General features: G+C 44.0%; 1 protein-coding gene across 1 annotated transcript in view; it reads right to left on the bottom strand.

Annotated features, from left to right (window-relative positions):
- LOC146174643 (tear acid lipase-like protein) overlaps positions 1-19,288 on the bottom strand; it is a 44,818-nt gene that overhangs the window by 16,345 nt on the left and 9,185 nt on the right. Inside the window, exons 6-7 of the mRNA XM_084585422.1 lie at positions 14,474-14,566; positions 10,447-10,599 (exon numbers count right to left, since the gene is read on the bottom strand). Of these exons, the coding sequence (XP_084441548.1) occupies positions 10,447-10,599; positions 14,474-14,566 (246 nt within the window). The remainder of the gene's footprint in view (positions 1-10,446; positions 10,600-14,473; positions 14,567-19,288) is intronic.

The raw sequence follows: 19,288 nt of genomic DNA, 5'->3' as shown, positions 1-19,288 counted from the left end.
CGGATTTGGGTGCGCTGTAGCCTAGCAAAATCGTCGCATGAAAGAAGAATGTAGCGTTCTGTTGTTATTTTTTTATTGTGTAAATGACCGGACTCCAAGCTCATTTACCCTCTTAGGAGGGACGTGTAAGGCCGCTGTGAATTGCGACTCGCGCGTGGAGTCGAGCTGGCGATCGAACCCCCGCGCTCCGATCCCAGAGTCAGCGCTGTTCAGACTTTTTTTCTTCCTTTTCTCTCCTCTACTCGGGCGCTAGCCGAGCCCCGTGGGGCACGCAGGAGACTTGGTTTGTTTCGTCCCTTCGCCCCCCAGGCGTCGCGAGGAAGCGATGGCAGACGCACCCTTATTGGCCGGGAACAACAGCAGCCCGCTTCTGCGAAACATTTTACGGCCGGCTCGCCCAGCCGTCTCCCGCTTTGTCGTCAAACATCGGTGCAGGGAGACCCCGATAATGAAGCCGTCTTCACTGCCACTAGCGCTCACTAAATGTCCGGCAGAAGGCGACATTAGGCGCGGCCCTTGACCCCCCCCCCCCCCCCCCCCCCCCCGCAGCGACTCACCGGGTGCGAGCAAAGGTGACGCTACAATTCTCCGGGATAGTGCCCCCCCTCCCCCTTTTCTCGAACAGGACGGCTGTGTGACCTAGTCCCCAGACTCCAGGCGGCCTTTCTTCCAGAAAGGCGCCAGCTCCAAGGTCGCGTCGTAAAAACGCCGGGGAGGGGAAGGAAAGACAGGCGTCGAGTGAGAGGGTTTGGGGACCGGCAAGTGGAGAGTGTGTGTCGTGAATGTTGTATATTTATTTGATGTAATTAGGTTCCCAGGTCCAAGATTATTCCCAACCCACTGGGTTGCGGCATGTTTTTCAATAAGTTGATTGGCTGCTTCATTTTCGGGGCGGATCAGCGAAGGTGACCGCCCTCGGGTCTTTGTTGATGTTTGTCATCAAAAAGCGGTCCTCGGACCAGGTTGAGCAGTCAAGATTGAGGCTTCGCACTTAGCACGTATTTACAGGTCCTTGGCTTTTAACCGAAACTCTCGGTAGAAAAGTAAGGGCTTGTAGAGTGACTTCTCTGTGTGAGAGTCTATTTTCTTTTAAGTTACAGTGGTCTGTGTACTCTTGCTGCTGTAATTTACAGTTTGCCAATGTATACTATTTTTCTTGTGTAAATGTAATTCTCCTGTTGACCATCATCTTGGTCATCGTCTACTGTTTCTTCACTGCCGAATGACCACGTTTGGAGAGGCTTCAGCCCCTCCGAAGATTGGCAACGAACGAGCTATTCATTACTGCAAGGATGACGGTGTGATATCCAGCTACAATTCAGCGCTTGTGCTCTGCCTTTCTTCGTGCGTTCCTTTTTCGACGCTCTTTTTCTCTATAAGAGTTTTAATACAGCTGTCTTCAGTGTCCCTTTCAAGAAGCCACCTCTACGTGGGATCCAATATGTCGCTTATATGATCCGTTTTTCCTAGCACATATTCCATCCGACTATCGAGCTATAATTTTTTTCTCTTGTTCTGTGTCAAAGTCAGGCACCCTTCGAAGCAATGAATGATAAACTAACGAGTCACTTCCCCGGTTTCTTAATTCTTTTTATTTATTTTTCTCGGCAAGGGTCGGTTTCTTCTTGCGTCAATGAATGAATGTTTGTTGAGTTCTTTAGACTGCAGGACACAATTTGCGGTGGACTGAGGGCCGCCAGATGATTGCCGCTCGTCGCGTTGCTCAGGTTCTTGGTTTTCAGAATCTTTCGCCTGCTGCGCGGAAGCAGCTCGAGGGGCAGCTAATCGCAGAAAACTTTGGGGTACCCAATTTCTATTTTGACTTTTTTGCGAGTGATGTTTGTTGTCCTAGTCCGGTTTGACCGAAAAACGAAAAAACAAGCAAGAGCTCACTTCGTCTGATCCGTGCATGTATACGAACCCATCGAGACAGTTGAGTAAAACTTGGTAGGGTAATGAAGGAAAAGAAAGGCTAGTGTGACTAGATATTATTAGTTTTCTAAAGGAGCGGGAGAAAGTCACTTCTTGCAATAAAAGTCTGCATCGCAGTGCAGTAGCGCACCACAACGCTATGTCCCCGAGAAACGCGATGCGTTACAATTTCCGTCCGTGTTTTATCGTACATCATATGTTCGGTATTAGAAACGGGATACTAGCGTAACTGTTTTCTTACTGACCGAACTATGAGTAGCGGTAACAGAGCACCGCTGAAAAAGCGCTGCTCTGTCTCCGAGTCTCGCCGCTTCATGCGGTGTACACCAGCGGCAACGACAGGCGGTGGCGTCGTCGTCGCACGACGTGTCGCCTGTGGCAGTTAGCGCTTTAGGCGCCCATTCTTAGCAGCAGCAGCGTCGCGTGTGGCGCATCCAGTGGGCAGCTGCACGATGGCCTACGTGTCTAGACTGTCACAGTTGGCACTGGTTAACGTGGAGCACAAGGTTTTGGTCGGCCTCCCGCAATCCCCCATGGCCACTTAGAACTCAGACAGCTCGAACAGGTTGCTGATTGGCAGCGTTAGGGTCCTGCGGGACCCCTGAACGGAAATACCTGAAGTGTTGCGCTCGAGTTACCGGGATCGTAAGCATCCTGCAACTATTTTTACCTTATTATTCTCATTACATATTCTCTACTGTACAGTGGCACTGACGCTTCGAAATACGAAGGATTTGATCAAGGAACCAGGGATGAATCGAGACGCTTAGGACCGGCTATGTGTAAGAAGGTGAAAGCTCGCTGGCGCAACGACGCCAGATGCCCATGTTCTGCATAGCGCCCACCCATAGTGGATATGGCTCCTTCCGCCAACACTTGACCCATACACAGGATTTGCCTTACCCATTATTAACAAAGAGATAAATACAAGAAAAATACTTCATGTTATACAAGAAGATAAACGGCACCAAGATATCGGGCCTTCATTACTATTCTTCCTCTAGAAAAGCTCGCTGCGATAGGGTACGTGGAATAGTGAGGTCATTAGGGCCTTATATTATAGGCACATTTGTAGCTTTAAATCTCTACCACTAGCTAGACTAGCGGATGCATGCCATCTAAATGGCATGGCAGCACCCGGAATGCTGCAGGACGAACGGCTGCGTAGTAATTCTAACATGAAACTGGACAAAACTGGCCTCACGTGGAGGCCGGTTAGCGATGACTTACGAGAAAATATCGCGCCAGAAACGATAGTGGGTATTTTAATGTCCCACTCGCCATTTCGGTGGTCAACGAAGGCTGCCGTCTCGGCATGTGTGACACCAGCGAGTCAAGGCGAGATATCTGGTCTGTATTAGCTCTCGTTACGACATATCACGCACCCTCACATCTTATACTTGACGACGATAAAGAATTTTGAACATATGGCGTCATGTCTCGTGCTTTCAGTATCACTACTTCTGGTGATGTGCTCTGCGTTGAATATAAGGCTTTTTTAGATAGCCAACAAAATATATGATGCATATTTTGAAAACTGAATGAAGGCTTTCCATTATTTACAGCAGTCTAACCATAACAGCAAATGGCAAATACTATTATAACGTTTGGTCGCTCATGTGAGATGCTACGTCAAACAGCCTTGGTCAAAAGTCTTAGAGCCAAAGGATTTTCGTCTCAGCCACAAAATGAAGTCGCCATGGCAACGTTGATACTAAATTGCCGCAAAATGCTATGAGAGATTTCTTGCTGTGACAGTAAACTATTTTCCGGCCATTCGACGGTGAATGATGCCGTATTGGCTTAAGTTTGCGGCTGAGATGAAAATTATTTGGCTTCGTGAATTTTGATCAAGAGAAGTCACTGGAACAGGTTGTATAACGGCATTTGCAGTAGTGCGCAACTGCACTATTATACCTCATGCGGACCATCCGCACGCCAGGTCGCCATCTGTAGTCTGTACAGCAACAAGGCCGAAAGCCTTAATCACACAACGCCGAACCATGAGTATCACGTGTAGTGAAAATGAATAGCAGTCTGAAAAGATCACATGAAAACGAAATTTGAGCCGATGTGTTTTATTTTGATACCCAGAAGTAATAGACAAACTGTGATGCGGGCTCCTTTGAAAGCAGTGCCGAAAAGTTTTAATGAACGCTTTCTAAACGGTGTATTAGACAGCAAGTGTCTCGACATTGTGTATAAAGGGTAAACTGCTCCCTAGATAAGATTTTTCAATTTGAAAAAACAAAAAAAAAAAAGGCTACAAACAACTAAACACTAAAACTGTCATCCTTCACGCCTGAAACGTGCACTAATCGGCTGGCACCGATGCCAGAGCTGACTTAAAAATATAATTCATTGATAAAAAAAATACTTAAAGCGCACCGCCGATCGGCGTTGGACTGAAGGGCTTTGGCTTAGCCTTTTCAATCAACTCGCGCATGAAAGGCCAGCTGCTCTTTCCAAGGAGGTGTTAGAAATTCGCTGCGGAGGTGATACATACAGTGACACGCCAGGTATTTTTAGTGCCTTCTTTATTTATTATGTGTGATTCTTTCGTGGTATAAGTAGCACGATCAGTGGCTCTGATTTCATTCATTTAAAAGATTTTCCTCCTCTTGAATATGAGCAGCGGGCAACCATTGAGGGGTCTATTACCTTAAATGGGGTCAAGTCGGCCATTTGTTCACTACAGTGCCAGAAGCCTCCTGGCCTGGATGGTCTAAGTAGCGAGTTCTATAAAACGTTTATGCCTACCTTACCTGCCTCACTGGAAGTTTTCAGTGCAGCCTATGCCATAGGCATTTTTTTCTCCCACATTCTAGCCACACCATACTAATTGGGTCAAGTCGGCCATTTGTTCACTACAGTGCCAGAAGCCTCCTGGCCTGGATTGTCTAAGTAGCGAGTTCTATAAAACGTTTATGCCTACCTTACCTGCCTCACTGGAAGTTTTCAGTGCAGCCTATGCCATAGGCATTTTTTTCTCCCACATTCTAGCCACAGCATACTAATTCCGAAAAGCACGGACGCGTATCGGTTTAAAAGAGTTAAATGCAACGCGGATTATAAGATATTTGCGAAGGTATTTTTTTTCTGGTCTGCAGCTTGTGACATTAGAGTTATTAGGGCTACTCAAAGTGTGTGGGATCAAAGGCCACAGTACGCAAAACCATATTCATATCACACGTTCCGTGATAGAGACAGTGTCAGATGAGGTGAATGAAGTGGCTTTCATTCTGACTGAGCTGGCAAAAGCTTTTAATTAGGCGCGTTATGATTTTTGATTGCTGTATTTAACAGTGCAGGCATTTGTGATGCATTGAATTATGTTATAGCTATAAAGCGACCTCTACAAGGCTGATTGTTGATTAAAACTTTACCAAACCTATTCCGTTTTAATCAGCTGTTCGACAAGGTTGTCCGCTAGCGTCTTTGTTATTTGCGTTACATTTTGAACCCCACATGTCGTTATATAATCAAGAACAAAGCAGTCCACGGCTTCTCAGAATCGCAATCTGAAATGAAGATTTTGGCTTATGCTGATGACATGGCCCTTTTCTGTTCTAATAAAAAGAGTGTGATCGAGGTTTTGAGCATAAATGAGTTTTTTTTTGTAATAGTTGGAGTGCGTCTCTTAACATTGATAAATCAAAGGGATTCTGTCCAAGTTGCTGGGTAAAAAACCTAATTTTTTTACCATCATCTTCAGGTGAGATTACGAAGACGTACAGTATTTAAGGGTTTCCTTGCATCAGTATCGCAATAGTGGGCCTCATTGGAATCCTCAAATATCATTAGCTGGCGACAAACCCGGGCTTTGATGGTTAGAGAGCTGTCTCTATTTGCACGAGCACACGTTTGCAATGCCTCGTTAATTTCGAAGCTTATCTACGCCAGGCAGGTGTTGCATTGCGCACGAATCAAAGTACAGTCCAAGCATACATTTTTAATACTTTTGTGTGGCGGTCTCAATGGGAGCCTATGCGTCAAGATAACTTGTTTCTCTTTCTGGAGGCCGGTGGAGCTCGTCTTCAGCACTTGTTTGTTCACCATCTTGTTTTAAGTTTTTTTTTTCTTTTTTTAAAACAGCAAGCCATCCCTTCCTCCAAGTTGTGTTTAATAGCCGATTAAGTGCTCATTTGCCTAATTTGTTTGCGCTCACTAGTCATAGGAGTAAGAATCCTTTGTGGAGTTTCCTTAAGGAAGTTGCCGACTCAACGTACGGTCTTCCTTAGAATACCTATACAGTCTACCTAGAAGACAGATGACAAAAGTTGAGAAGTTACTTCATGTACCGAAGTATCGGCAATCTTACCTCCGCTTTCTCAACAATACTGTACGGATGTATATGCAATCAGCCGCAAAGACATTCCTATTTAAACTTCATATGACAGCGTGGCTTTGTGCAAAAGGGATTTTGTGCCATTGTCAGTAGACTGTCGCCTGTGTTAGCAGCCATAAACAATATATCATGGCTTTGTTGAGCCTGTGGAAGAGCCGCACGAAGAGCCACGCAGAGCCACCACGTTCGTCGAAGGCTGTGTTCAGAGAACAGTGTGCTATGGTGCGGGGGTTATATGCTCAGGATCGTCCTCCTGCCTGGTTACCTTTACTCGATACATTTATATGGCTCCGAAAATTTTTGATGCGTCGGAAAAGTAAGAGCTCGATGCTGGTAGGCTGCGGGATGCAACCTGGTTAAATCGGGCTTGAAGTACTTCCATGCAAAAAAAGAAAAAATCGGCGTGGTTACGTCTGTTAACGCGCTTTCCTGGGGATCGGAGGGGTAGGAGATCTATTCCTGCTGGAGCACGATTTTTTCCTAAACGTTAAATGAAACAGCGTTCGAGGATGCGCTATAGAAAAGGCTCAGGATAATTGACCCTATAGTGTGATGGGACGGACAACGATAAGCCATTAAAAGCTTTCGCCCTAAATACTGTCGACCAAATGCTATTTCTGAGCGAAATTTGAGCTGTGAGGATTCAGTAGTTTAGCCGAGAGGGGCATTCATACGAGGCGTGTGTAATTGTGCAACACGTTGCAGAAATAAGGCACAGTCAGGTTTTGGTGGGACCTGCCACTGGGAGTTGCTGCCATAGCTAGCTCTGTTTAAGGAGGTTAAAGTAGCAAACCGCTGGAATGGAAAGTAGAAGCCACGGAGCTGGTGGAATAAGGAAATCATGGAAGCCATTGAACAACGACGGGTAGCTTCACGGAAACACCGAGAGGCAAAGAAAGCACAGGTATCTCAGGAGGAATAAGACCAAAAATGGGAATCTTTTTGACAAAGGAAACTTGATGTACAGGCCCTCGTCCAAAGTACAATAAAGCAGTTCACCGATTGCTGGATGGCAGAAATACACGCAGTCACTAGAGGTGGACCAAGAAAATTCTTTAACCGTAAAAGCTGGCTAGGTAAACATAATCAAAGAAGGCAGGAACGGATTCAAGATAACGAGGGAAATTTTTTAGCGGGAGACAATGGCAGTTAACCGCATTACATCAGTTATAGCCGAGTCATTTAAGTGAAATGATAGGGTAACCTCCGCAAATCAGGAAGAAGCACAAGATAGCCGAATACAAAGTAGCTTAGAAGTGACCAATCTAAACTGGAAAAAGGCGAAAAAGCATATTCCTGAAAGCATATCTACAGGACTAGATGAAATTCTGATCAAGCTAATTAATGAACTTCGTCCAAGAAGTAAAGAAACGTTGTTAAAATCTTTGAAAGCAGTTATAGCGAATAAGCAAATTCCGGACAGCTGGCGGCAGAGTAAAATGATTTTAATTTTAAAGCGAAAAGAGATAGGATGGACATGAAATCCTACAGGCCGATTACCATAACATCTTTTATATACAGGTTGGCCATGCAGGCGGTGACAAAAAATGATGCAAGCATGGGTAGAAAGTGAGAAAAGTGAGAAATCGGAGAACTTCAGAACGGCTTTAGAAATGGTAGATGCTTAGACGATAGCATGTTCGTGCTTACCCAATTCATCGAAAAATGTAGAGCGGTAAATAGACCTCTATTTTGGCCTTCCTGAACATAAACGGGGTGTACGACAACGTAAGCAGGGAACTCCTATGGAACATATTAAAAGAAAAAGTATCGGTCATGAGATTTATTTATTTATTTATTTATTTATTTATTTATTTATTTATTTATTTATTTATTTATTTATTTACTTATTTATTTATTTATTTATTTATTTATTTATTTATTTATTTATTTATTTATTTAAATACTGCAGCTCCATCCGGAGCTGTAGCAGGAGTGGGAGGTAAACATGATATAAATAAAATAATTATACAATACAGTCAGTAGAGCAGTAACAAGAGAAAATTTAAACGGAGCAACAACACTAATAACGGCTAGAGATTACTTAACTGTGTGAAATAGTCAGTGTGCGATGATGTCGGGAAAATTTTGTAAAGGAAGGAAGCGAAGTGATCCAGGAAACATATTCCAAGCTGCGATTGCGCGCGGGAAGAAGCCGTTTTTAAGTGGATTATGTCGAGCAAAGTAGGGGACAATATTAAGCTCATGATAGTATCTGGATGCAGTAGGCCAGGCTGAAGTAATGTAACTGTCAGATGAAAGTCGATAATGATCATGAATAATGCAATACAAGAATTTCAATGATTCCAAATGTGGCGACGTGATAGTGTAGTAAGCTGTAAGGAAGGAAGGGCAGAAGTAGGCAAAAAATCACGGTGGTACTGGTGACAAATGAAACGAATGGCTTTCTTTTGAACTCTTTCGATCTTAGTAATATCAGTTTCAGATAACTGATTTCAGTGTTTCAGATATCAAATAACAGTTTTGCTACAGGAAATATACCGGGATAACAAAATAGAAATTACATGGGAAGGGATAAGAAGTACGGACGCTGTCAATGTATGCAAAGGATTAAGACAAGGTTATCCTCTATTACCGCTGCTGTTCATGCTTTATATGGTAAATATGGAAAGAAGGATACAAGAAAGTAACCAAGGTTTTAACCCCGTATATAGATAAGGCTGAAAGATCGTAGATCAGCGCCTCCCTAGTTTAATGTATGGAGACAATGTTGTGCTGTTAGCAGATAGCCAGGAAGACTTGCAAACTCTACTTAAGTATTGCGGAGAAGAAGGGGATGCTCTAGGCTTCAATTTAGCGCAGATAAGTTGGGTCTGATGATTTGTCAACGGCTAAACTGATCAGGGTCTTAAATACAATTCCATGATATACCCAGAGTGGCAGAATATAAATATCTCGGGGTATGGGTAAGCGAAGGATTGGCATACAGGGAAAAGCATGAGCAATCACTTAGGGCAAAAGGGCGAAGCAATGTCGGGACAATGAGCATAGGGCATTGTGGGGATACAACAGGTATCAGGTGTTGAGGGGTATTTGGAAAGGAATTATGGTGCCCGGACTTACTTTCGGAAATGCAGTTTTGTGCCTAAAATCAGAGGTACAGTCGACATTAGAAAGAAATTAGAGAGACATCGGACGATTGGCAATGGGTGCCTACGGCAAAACCACAAATGAGGCAGTGCAGGTAGATAAGGGCTGATCATCTTTCGAAGTACGGGAAGCTCAGAGTAAAATATTATATGAGGAACGCCTGAGGAAATTGGACAGTAAAAGGTGGGCAGCCAAAGTATTTAAACACCTATACTTAAAAAGCGTTGACTCACAATGGAGGAAAAGAGCTAGGAAACTTACCAGTAAGCATGCTGGTCACAAGGACGGAGAAATAAAGAGCATTAAGCAAGAGGTGAAAAACACAGAAGGCTAAAAATTGGATAAATTCGATGGAGAAGAAACAGAGTGTAGAATTATGGAAAATGCAGATCAGGAAGGAAGCTTTCTTTGATAACTCAAGAGGCAGTGCACTACTGTTTGAAGCTAGATGGGGTTGCCTTAGAAAATGCAGCTATAAAAGGAAATTTAACCATGAAGATGACACATGTGCAGTATGGGGTAAATCCATAGAATCAATTGACCATATTATACTCGAATGTGATGGTATCCACCCGAAAGTCGATGCAGGCGCAGTCACTCTTCCTAAGGCCCTAGGGTTTAGAGATACCAGTGGCCGGGTGAATCTGCGATGGAAGCTAGCAAAAAACTACTTTAAGATTGGTGGCTTAAAAGCAGAGAAGTGACATAATGTTAGTAATGTAGAAACAAAAAAATCAATGATTAGAATGATGGTATAGTTAATCTATCTAAAACAATAATTAAGATATAGGGGAAACAATGAGCATGATAGCAACTGCTACCATCCCGTTTCAAAGGGGACGCTCTTATATTTCATCCATCCATCCATTTTAGCTGCATTTGGCAGAAAGGCGCTTCGTACGAGCAGTCGTACAAACACTGAATAGTTAACATGGGCTCACAGGTTTGCGAATAGACTTTCGCCTTGCTCAAGAGTCCGGTAGTCTGGGGATTTTTTTATTAGGTAGTATATGTGCATTGATCCGTTTTAAAATTTGATGAAGAGGGTACCTCACCTTGTTAATCTGCTGCGCACTGTCTAACAGTGTAAGCGTGAGGGGTAGTGAACAGAGCGTTCCTCCGACGAAAGCGCACAGACTTTGGAGTAGTCTCTCAAGAGCACTGGGGATGTGAATGTAGCCACTGTCCAGGCCTGGGTCGAGGAGTAACTGCACATGAAACATTTCATGCGTCACGAGCTCATTCAACTACAATAGCCGAGCCAGCATACTCTGGCGGCCCCCTACTGTACAGCACTATTTACTACCCGCGAGAGTACAATGTCAACTAAGGTGCACTGTGGCACCTCTGGTGTTGAATAATAATGTGTCCTCTGCGCTTATGATTACCGAAAGACCTCTATGTCGGATGACAATTCAGCTTATTCATGATTTGAATGTCGTAACTAACAGCGGCAGCAGAACTTTAAAGAAAGATCGAAAAGTGAAAAAGACAGGGGGACACATATTTCGCTGTGAAGGGTATGGACACGTAGCGTTTCACATTCATGGGCAATGTTTTTCACTACCTAATTTTTTATCCATTTTTATTGTAGCCTACCGGGCGATCATGCCACCGGTATCCTCACGCACCGCTTCTTGAAACTTGATGCGTCCCATTTCGCGTTCAGCTAAATGCGCTGGTTGCGTAATGTCGGGCCACTTGAGCTGCGCCGTGAAGGGCATAACGCGATAGCGTTTCGCGCGCGATGTTCTGTTGTTTTATCTATTTTTTTCTAGCTATATTATTGTATCTAAAAACCTTATGCATCGATACATAGCATCAGCAAACATTGGCTGCATATTCTGAGCAGTAAAACACATGTGAACGCATTTTCATCATTCAATTTATTACTTGAGCATTTCATTTGATTACTAATTACACACTCTAAATTTTCTTAAATAGCCTCTTAAAGCGCTAGCTTTTCATTGCGAGCAGTGGCGTTTTGCGCGCGCAGAGGACAGTGATGTCAGCTGGCTTGCAATTTGAGCCGTGTAAATGCTGCCTTATTATTCCGTACTCAAAGGTTAAATTCTAAATTCTGTCTCTTAAATATGTAAATAACTTTCGCCAAGCGGCGGCTATTTTTTTATAAGTGCTGCCAGTTTTATACATAATAACAAATTAATTGTCAATTTCTCAGTAAAGACCGTATATATATATATATATATATATATATATATATATATATATATATATATATATATATATATATATATATATATATATATATATATATTATTTATGCACTTACTTGGTTCACATTGTTTACTTGCTTTTTTTTCCACCTCCCCTCTAAGAGTCCTATCGGCTATGAGACTATAAATAAATACTTGGTCTCATTCAACTAGGATCGGCGGTATGTACTACATCATGCATTTTTTAATCTCTAAACGATCATAGCCGAACTCTGCTGAGCACATTTCTGAGCGACTTTGTTGTGCCCTTTGCTGGGTCCTTCTCGCTCACTTTCAAATTTTTCTGACAATATTATTTATCATTAGTCATTATCAATTTTACAGTTTTTTTTAACTGGTTCTTCCTGCGGCATCAACATTTAGGCCAATCTGTCATCTCCCCTGCAAGCTGAAGCAAGATTTTACTGTCATGCATTGTCACGTATCGCTAACTATGGCAGGTGACAGGTGGCGCTTCAATGCGCTAGCCGCAGCAGGTGGTGATGCACAACGTGACATTCGCATACACCCTCTTTTTTTTCCCGGCGAAGCTTTTAACGCAAGTGCATTTAATGCCCCCGGTCCTTCTTGCCCTTTTGAGTGTTGTCATGGTAAGTTAGAGAATTTTGCTCCTCTCCTGACGGGTACCATTCGAATAGGAATCCAGTCTATTCGCCGCGAGATCGACCTAGAGGTGGCGCCACCGTCACGCCGGTAGTGTGGATCGGCGGCCGGCGGCGCTCGCAGAAACGCACGCTGCGTAGGTCTGCTTCCGAGTTTATGGCGGGTTTGTTGGCGATGAAAACGTGTCTTCTGCAGTATTTCTGCAATATTGCAGAAAAAAGTCGATGGATTTCACCAATGCTGCAGAAGAAGAGCGGATTTTAGGAAAACAAAGCACGCAACCACCAGACTTCTAGATTTACTTTGCACGTTTCTTGCGCTGTACCGCGCTCACGCGCCTAATGCTTGGGCCTGCCTAATGACTGCTTTGTTTTTCTTATCGACTTTTGAACAGTTTTGCGCGTGTCTCATACGAGTGAGACCGGCGAATTTAATGTCAAGCCCACGCAGATACCTGCAGTACTTTAGATTAAATTGAGAAAGCCTGGTTCATTATATCGTACTTGACTCGAGGATTAAGCAGGTTAAATGTAGCACTGGCAGCGCACTGCATGGCGAGTTGCTTTACTCAACTCTGGCCCAGACAACCACGCACAAGTATTCCCCAAAAAGATCACGCCGACACTATACAGGAAACCTCGCCGCACAGGAAAGCTGATTGTTCACGTGTGCAACGCTGAGTGGATTGAATTTGCCGAGATGCCTTTTGCGGCCACTGTCATAGAATGTGATAGTGTATTACTGCATGCGCCACTAACTGTAAATGATTTCCTGAAACCGAGGAAAGTATAAGAGATTTCTGATGTGTGTGATGTTAATATATAACGGTAAATTAGTAGTGTAATTATTTTGTTTTGCAATGCCAATAAATTTCACCGTGTGAGAGAACTTTTACACACTTGACAGTATTTACAATAATCAGCGATTAATTTGCAGTACGTTAAAGTGCAAGCAACGAATTACTCGCTGCGAAGACATCGTTATAAACTGCGCATGGGCACTGTCATGTTCTGGGAAGCAATTTTACAGGCTGAACATTTCTTTATCACTAATTATTTAGCAGTGACTAAATCTTACGTGAAGTAAAATATTAGGGTTGCTTCCAAAACAGATGCCGGATATAAAACTATTCCGAAAGAAATGGAGGTCATCTTATCATGCGACTATAAAGATGTATTTATTCTGATATTTAAGCCCGCATGAAGCTGTTTTACTCCCCTTGTCAGAAACGACGAGTTTGCTTGGAAGACAGCACTTGGACGAAAAGGGATTATAATGATTATAATAGGCTACCAGTAAACTACATTAATCTAGGGGTATTATGTAATATTTAGGGTAACAATTAGGTGCAGGGAATATGTTTTCCAAACAATCGAGTATTTCTCTAAAGTAAAATGTGCTCACTAAAACTTTTACGGATGCACAGAAGCCTTCAACCACAAAAAAAAGAAAAGAAAAATGCATATTGGCCCAGGTTTAACGCATGAAAGCGGCATCAGTATGACGATCCCACAGGAGAGGAGCGCCTTTCGAAACGGTTGTGATTGAATCCCCCGTTCACGAAATCAGCAGTCCAGCGCCCTTACCATTGAGACACCGCGACAGAGGTTTAGAAGCAAAAAAAAAAAAAAAGTACCCACACAACTCTATCGTGCATACAGAAGGCATAGCAGGCATAGAGGGGCCTGTTCAAACTGCATTCTGCTGTATGAAGCTGTCTGTACGTGGCATATGTTTTAGTAGCTATAAACAGAAACGGGAATATGCGGTTTCTGAGCGTTTGCATTAACTTTTATTGACGGCAGCGACCTGTTTTGCTTTGACACGGCGCTAACGACAGTACCACTTCGTTTGAGACACCGCGTGTCAAAGGATCTCAAGCGCCGAAGACCGCGACGGATGATGTCCCTATCCAGCATGACATATACTCTATACGGACAAGTATTTTTTCTTGTAATGAAGCGTGGGATGATAGCCTGTTCACATATCTCTTTGCAAGAGGCAGATAAGGAAACAAAAGTGGGCAGAAACCGTGAAACAAACAAAAAAAAACTCCTGTACACGCCGCATGCGCGCGCGTAAATCACTGCGGGCGGGCACGCGACGCGAAAACGCATCCACACTGGGTAGGTTTCGCCGCTGAGCCGCAAGGTGGCGACTCTGCTCGATCTCGAGGCCAATACCCAGGGACTCGAAAAAGCAAACTACCCCGAGGTTGCCGCGTTAAGTATGTATCACTCACACGTAATGGACCGGCAAAAGGGATGAGCAGTCGCAGAGGATACCCCACATGTGTCAGGTATCCGACCGGAGCATAAGCCATTAAAATCTCCACCTGAAAGAAAGCGATTTCTTATTCAGAATGCTTGAAATATTCGGAACAAAACAAGTTCTATGTGCTTGTAAGTGAGCCCACAGTTTTACATAGATTAGATTTTTCTCTCTTCTTGAAAATACCAGGTGCGATAATAAATAACAAGAGTGATATTACATATACTGTTTACTGCTGTAACCTTGAATCTTTGCTGCTGTCGCCGTAAAGCTAACCCCTTCCGCTGTCTAGGTAACACTGCAGATGAATGTTCCCCTCTTTCAAGCACTGCTTGTGACCTCACTTGTCATCTCCTTCAGTTGTGCAGTCGTTTTTTGTTTTGACAGTCTTGTAATCACATCACTTCAATGAGACTTCATCTTAGTAACCAAGTACAGAAGTGCCACTAAGCTGTGTGGTGAGTAAGGAGCGTAGTCCAGCCCTCATGCGCTCCCTGCTGTGAGCCAGAAAGTACTTTACTGAAAGGGCACTGTGAGCTGGGGTACTACAGTGATGAAAAATCCTTGCGTTATTCCGAAATTCGGGCCGCTCCCATCTTACTCTTTTACGAACAAGTGTGCGACATCACGACAATGCTGAAGATTCATTGTATGGTCCGGGGCCACCCCTTTCACCAGCCTCGCACCATTTATAACATAGCGAAACCAATCACTATGAGTTTCTCTGGACACACTCACCCTTCTTCGTTATAGTGTATTAAAAACCACAAGGGGAAACAAAAGAGACCAACGATTGTGATAATCGGCAATGTCCAATTTAAGATCAGTTGCTTACGTGTTTTGATTTTGCGGTATATTGGTGCAAATGAATTTAAAGAGGTGACGAACATTTGTACAGTTACGGAGCACACTTTCGTTTCTACAAATACTACTGTACTTAATTCACACTCCTTTCCCAGTCCCGCATTGTGATGAGAGAGAACTTGCAGTCGGACATACTATCAGTATAAAAAAAAAGAAGGATGTCTATACAGGTGTTTCACGAGGTTGTCACCGCAGTGGGAAGAATTACAGGGGAGAGGAATGGGATTTTTTCGCACATAACTGGTATTACGTTCTTGTTTGTTTTTTTTGGTCTATAGTGGAGTTCCCTGGGACCTCTGGTGAGCGTTGTACGCGAGATGTCGACAGCCACTACCAGCAAGGCGGTGGCGAAATTGGCAGCACCCAACGTTTTTCTTTGTAAGTGTACTGCTGGCAGTCAGTGCTAGCACCGCAGCGCAGTACTGCTAGTCTATATAATTTCAAGAGGCTGTTCGAACCCCCCCCCCCCCCCCATCATCTAGATTTCCGCAAAATAAATAATAGGCGTGCCGTAGAATGTGATCACGATAAACGCCTTTGCATGTGCTGCAAGGAAACAAATGAACGTTATGCGAAGAGTCTTCAAAGCACGCTGCTCAATCATGGGTTTATGCTTGTAGGTGACAGTTTCGAGGTATTGTGACTACAACCCAGCAGATGCATTGACTGACTAGCGTTCTGTATTAGTTGGATTTTCCACGTTTGAATGTGAAGTCGTTGTCCACATTGGTGAGGTAGAGGCCACCGATACCAGTAGTGCGACTCAGTGCCGCATACACAAATTCTTGTGGATGATTCTTGGCATAGGAGTACTTGACATAAGAGTGCATACAAACTGAAATTTATGAAATACAATTACATTCTGTCGAAGGGAAAGCTGCCATCTCCTCACCGATGTTGACGCCTTATTGGCTACGCAAGTGACCGTGAGCCTTTCAAGCAGTATGTAGTTTTGCTTAATGTATCTTTTGATCTTCTGTAATAACAGGGATTTGGCGGCCTCCACGGTTCCATTCACAAAATTGGAGCCAAGCTCACCGAACTCCAACCATGTTCTTCGCAACTGTAGATTCGTATCGTACTGGGGATATTGCAGGGTGCCTACTGACCAGTTAACCAGACCATCAGGTGCGCATCCATGACGAGGGTTAGTGTGTATTGTTTATCAATATATAGCGTTATTTTAGATGAGGTTTCCCAGTTCAGCTTTGAGTATACGTTTCGGCTTTACCAATGCTCGGTTTTATCTTGCATACACCGCACCCACCGATCTTATCCTGTGCTGTGCATGCAACAGCTTTATCTTCTGTTTCTATGGCCGTGGTTGAGTTGTAATGTTCGGTGTCTTTGGAGGACGCTGAGAATGACACAGAGCAGTCGGTCGAAGTAAAGGCACAGAATACATCATTGCTGAATCACGGCCACCTCGCACAAATTTCTTCACTGATCACTAGATACGGGCTCATTATTCACAAGTTCAGTTCGATAAATGCTGTTGATTTCCTGTGCAGTCCCTCTAGTCTGAAAATTTCGATGATCAAGTGGTTGCGACGACGTCGTGTGGATGTATATTCCAGTCTGTGGCTGATCGGGGCAAGAATAACGCGGCCAACGTGATGGTGCATTTGCGTGGCCGGGTATGATTAATGCGGTGCGAAAAGCTTGCTGGCTATGTAAAAAAAAAAACAAAAAAAAAAAACGTGCTGCGAAATGGCGGCTTAGAGATCCGACCTGCGGATCTGGCTCATAGCATGCGTGAAGACGGTTGCTTTGCCACTTACGTCTATGCGGTATGGCTCACCGACGCAAACCTGATTAAACGAGAGCTCTTTTGCGTGTTTGTCGTTGAGGATGCTAAGCGGCTGATACCATCAGTAATGGGAGTAATCAGAAGAAACGTGTCCTCGTTCCTTATCAGGATGTTCTAAGCGAACATCCTGATTGTGGTCATCCGTATCAGATCCATCAGGTCAGTGTATTCGGGTGCAACTCGACTGTATACCTACCTGCTCGTCTACTTATACGATATCAGCCAAACGGATAAATTCACGTTTGATTCTTTAATGTGTATAAAGTGTGCTCTTGCCTTGGAAAACGACAGTAGATCAAAGTTTATCAACGCCTCAACCAAATATTCCGTCTTCGCAAGGATGCGTAACTTCATGTGTACATTTAGGGAACAGTATTTTTATATACCATCGCGCAAAGATACGACCATCTCGTGCTAATCAAGGGAAGCATTCAAAACAGGCCCAGTATTGCCATTATGGCTTCCGTCGCGCATAGGCCGTCATAATTGGACGAACGGGATGCTCGGAGATACGACTCTGTCACTCACCACACTGAGGTATGTAAGGTGCGCTTGCTTCGGGGATATTTGTAACCGTGTAACCGTTCAGTGTGGATAGATGGGGAATATCACGCTTCCGCACAGATTCGGTACACGTCAAACGCAGTCTGAACTCACAGAGAAGGGAAATTCTATATAGAAGGTCTCAGAGCACGTGTCCGGGAGTAGAATCAGGTCATTTTGGCAGTAGACCCCGCTGCTGTAGCGCAGTAGTTAGCGAGATTGACTGCCGTGGCGAAGGATGCGGGGTCGAATCCCGCCCTCAGCGCTTTCCGTGCAGGCACCAAACAAATCTTCCGCGTGCTGTGCGAGGCCAGTGTACGTTAAGAAAATCCCATATGGATGAAACTTCCGGGGCCTTCCACTGCGGTGTCCCTCCTAGTCTGAGTCCCTTTGGGAAGTTCAGCCCCATACATCAGACCACCATTTTAGTACCTGACAAGATCAATTGTGACTACACGCTCCCAAAAGGATTATCTCTAAACTGCCACTGGCACGTCGTTTTGGGCGCTGATTCTTCCGAGCCTTGCTTTGCGTCTCGCTTTGGTCGAGGGCACTCCAATGGAAGAGTCTTCTAAATGAGGCTGGAGCTTCTGCTCCAGCGGCTCCACCTGCAGGGTACTTTCGAAAGCAGTTCCTAACCTCGGCTTCTGCGGCGATAATTTGTGGATACTCTCGCCGATGATGATTGACAAACCATCTTTAGTAAATAGAAACTACCAGCTTGCACGATATTGTCAAGGTTAGTGCGATATCATCGGTTAAAAGGATATAATTCATTTTCTTTCTTAATCAGCTGGTCGATCCACATGTCGTTACAAAGAGGACTAAGAATATTACCACCCGTGCGTTTGTTTTTACTTTTTTTGTGTGGATGGTGAACTCGTCTCTGGCGTAGTGTGCATTTGGTGCAGACGGAGTGCAGAACACGTTTTGCTAGCGAATGAGGGCTATACGTTCGAAATTACTGCGCGTCTCAAGCTGTATATTGATGGCTCGATAACTCGGTCGGTTGACCGACGGGCTGTGTCAGCTTGTCAGGTTAGGGGAGCTTAATGCTTCAAATCAACTCGAAAAATAGGAAACGTCATTCCGACCTCCTGCACTGTTGTTTAATGTGGGCTGACATCGCACTGCACACGGGCACCTTATATTTCTTTGGCTCACCGGAGACTAACCGCAAAATTAGAACTTTTTTACCAAATATACTCTGATCTTACGGGAATAAACAAGAGCTTGTACATTCTACCTCCACATTTTATCTCTGAACGCCGCGACCATAAGCTGAAAGTTCTTGTAACGCGATGTCGAACTGATGTGTTTCCGTAATTCCTTTTTTCCTCACACTTCTTCACTTTGGAATAGTCTTCCTAAGAGCATAGCACAATGTAAAACAGGTAAACATTTTCAGTCTTTCCTGGCGTCCAATTTGTCGTAGTAGCTCTCCACCCTTTTAAACCTGTTTCTCGCACTCACATTTTCAGTGTTGTTCTTTTTATTGTTAAACAAATGTGCTTTACTGTATACTTTCAGTATTGTAACATGCTCATTTTAGGTATTTTTTTCCGTTAT

This window comes from Amblyomma maculatum, chromosome 11, assembly GCF_055883805.1.
Source record: "Amblyomma maculatum isolate TAMU_Amacu chromosome 11, ASM5588380v1, whole genome shotgun sequence".
Lineage (NCBI taxonomy): Eukaryota > Metazoa > Arthropoda > Arachnida > Ixodida > Ixodidae > Amblyomma > Amblyomma maculatum.
Note: the sequence above shows the minus strand (reverse complement) of the source record. Positions and strands in the feature narration are given on the sequence as shown.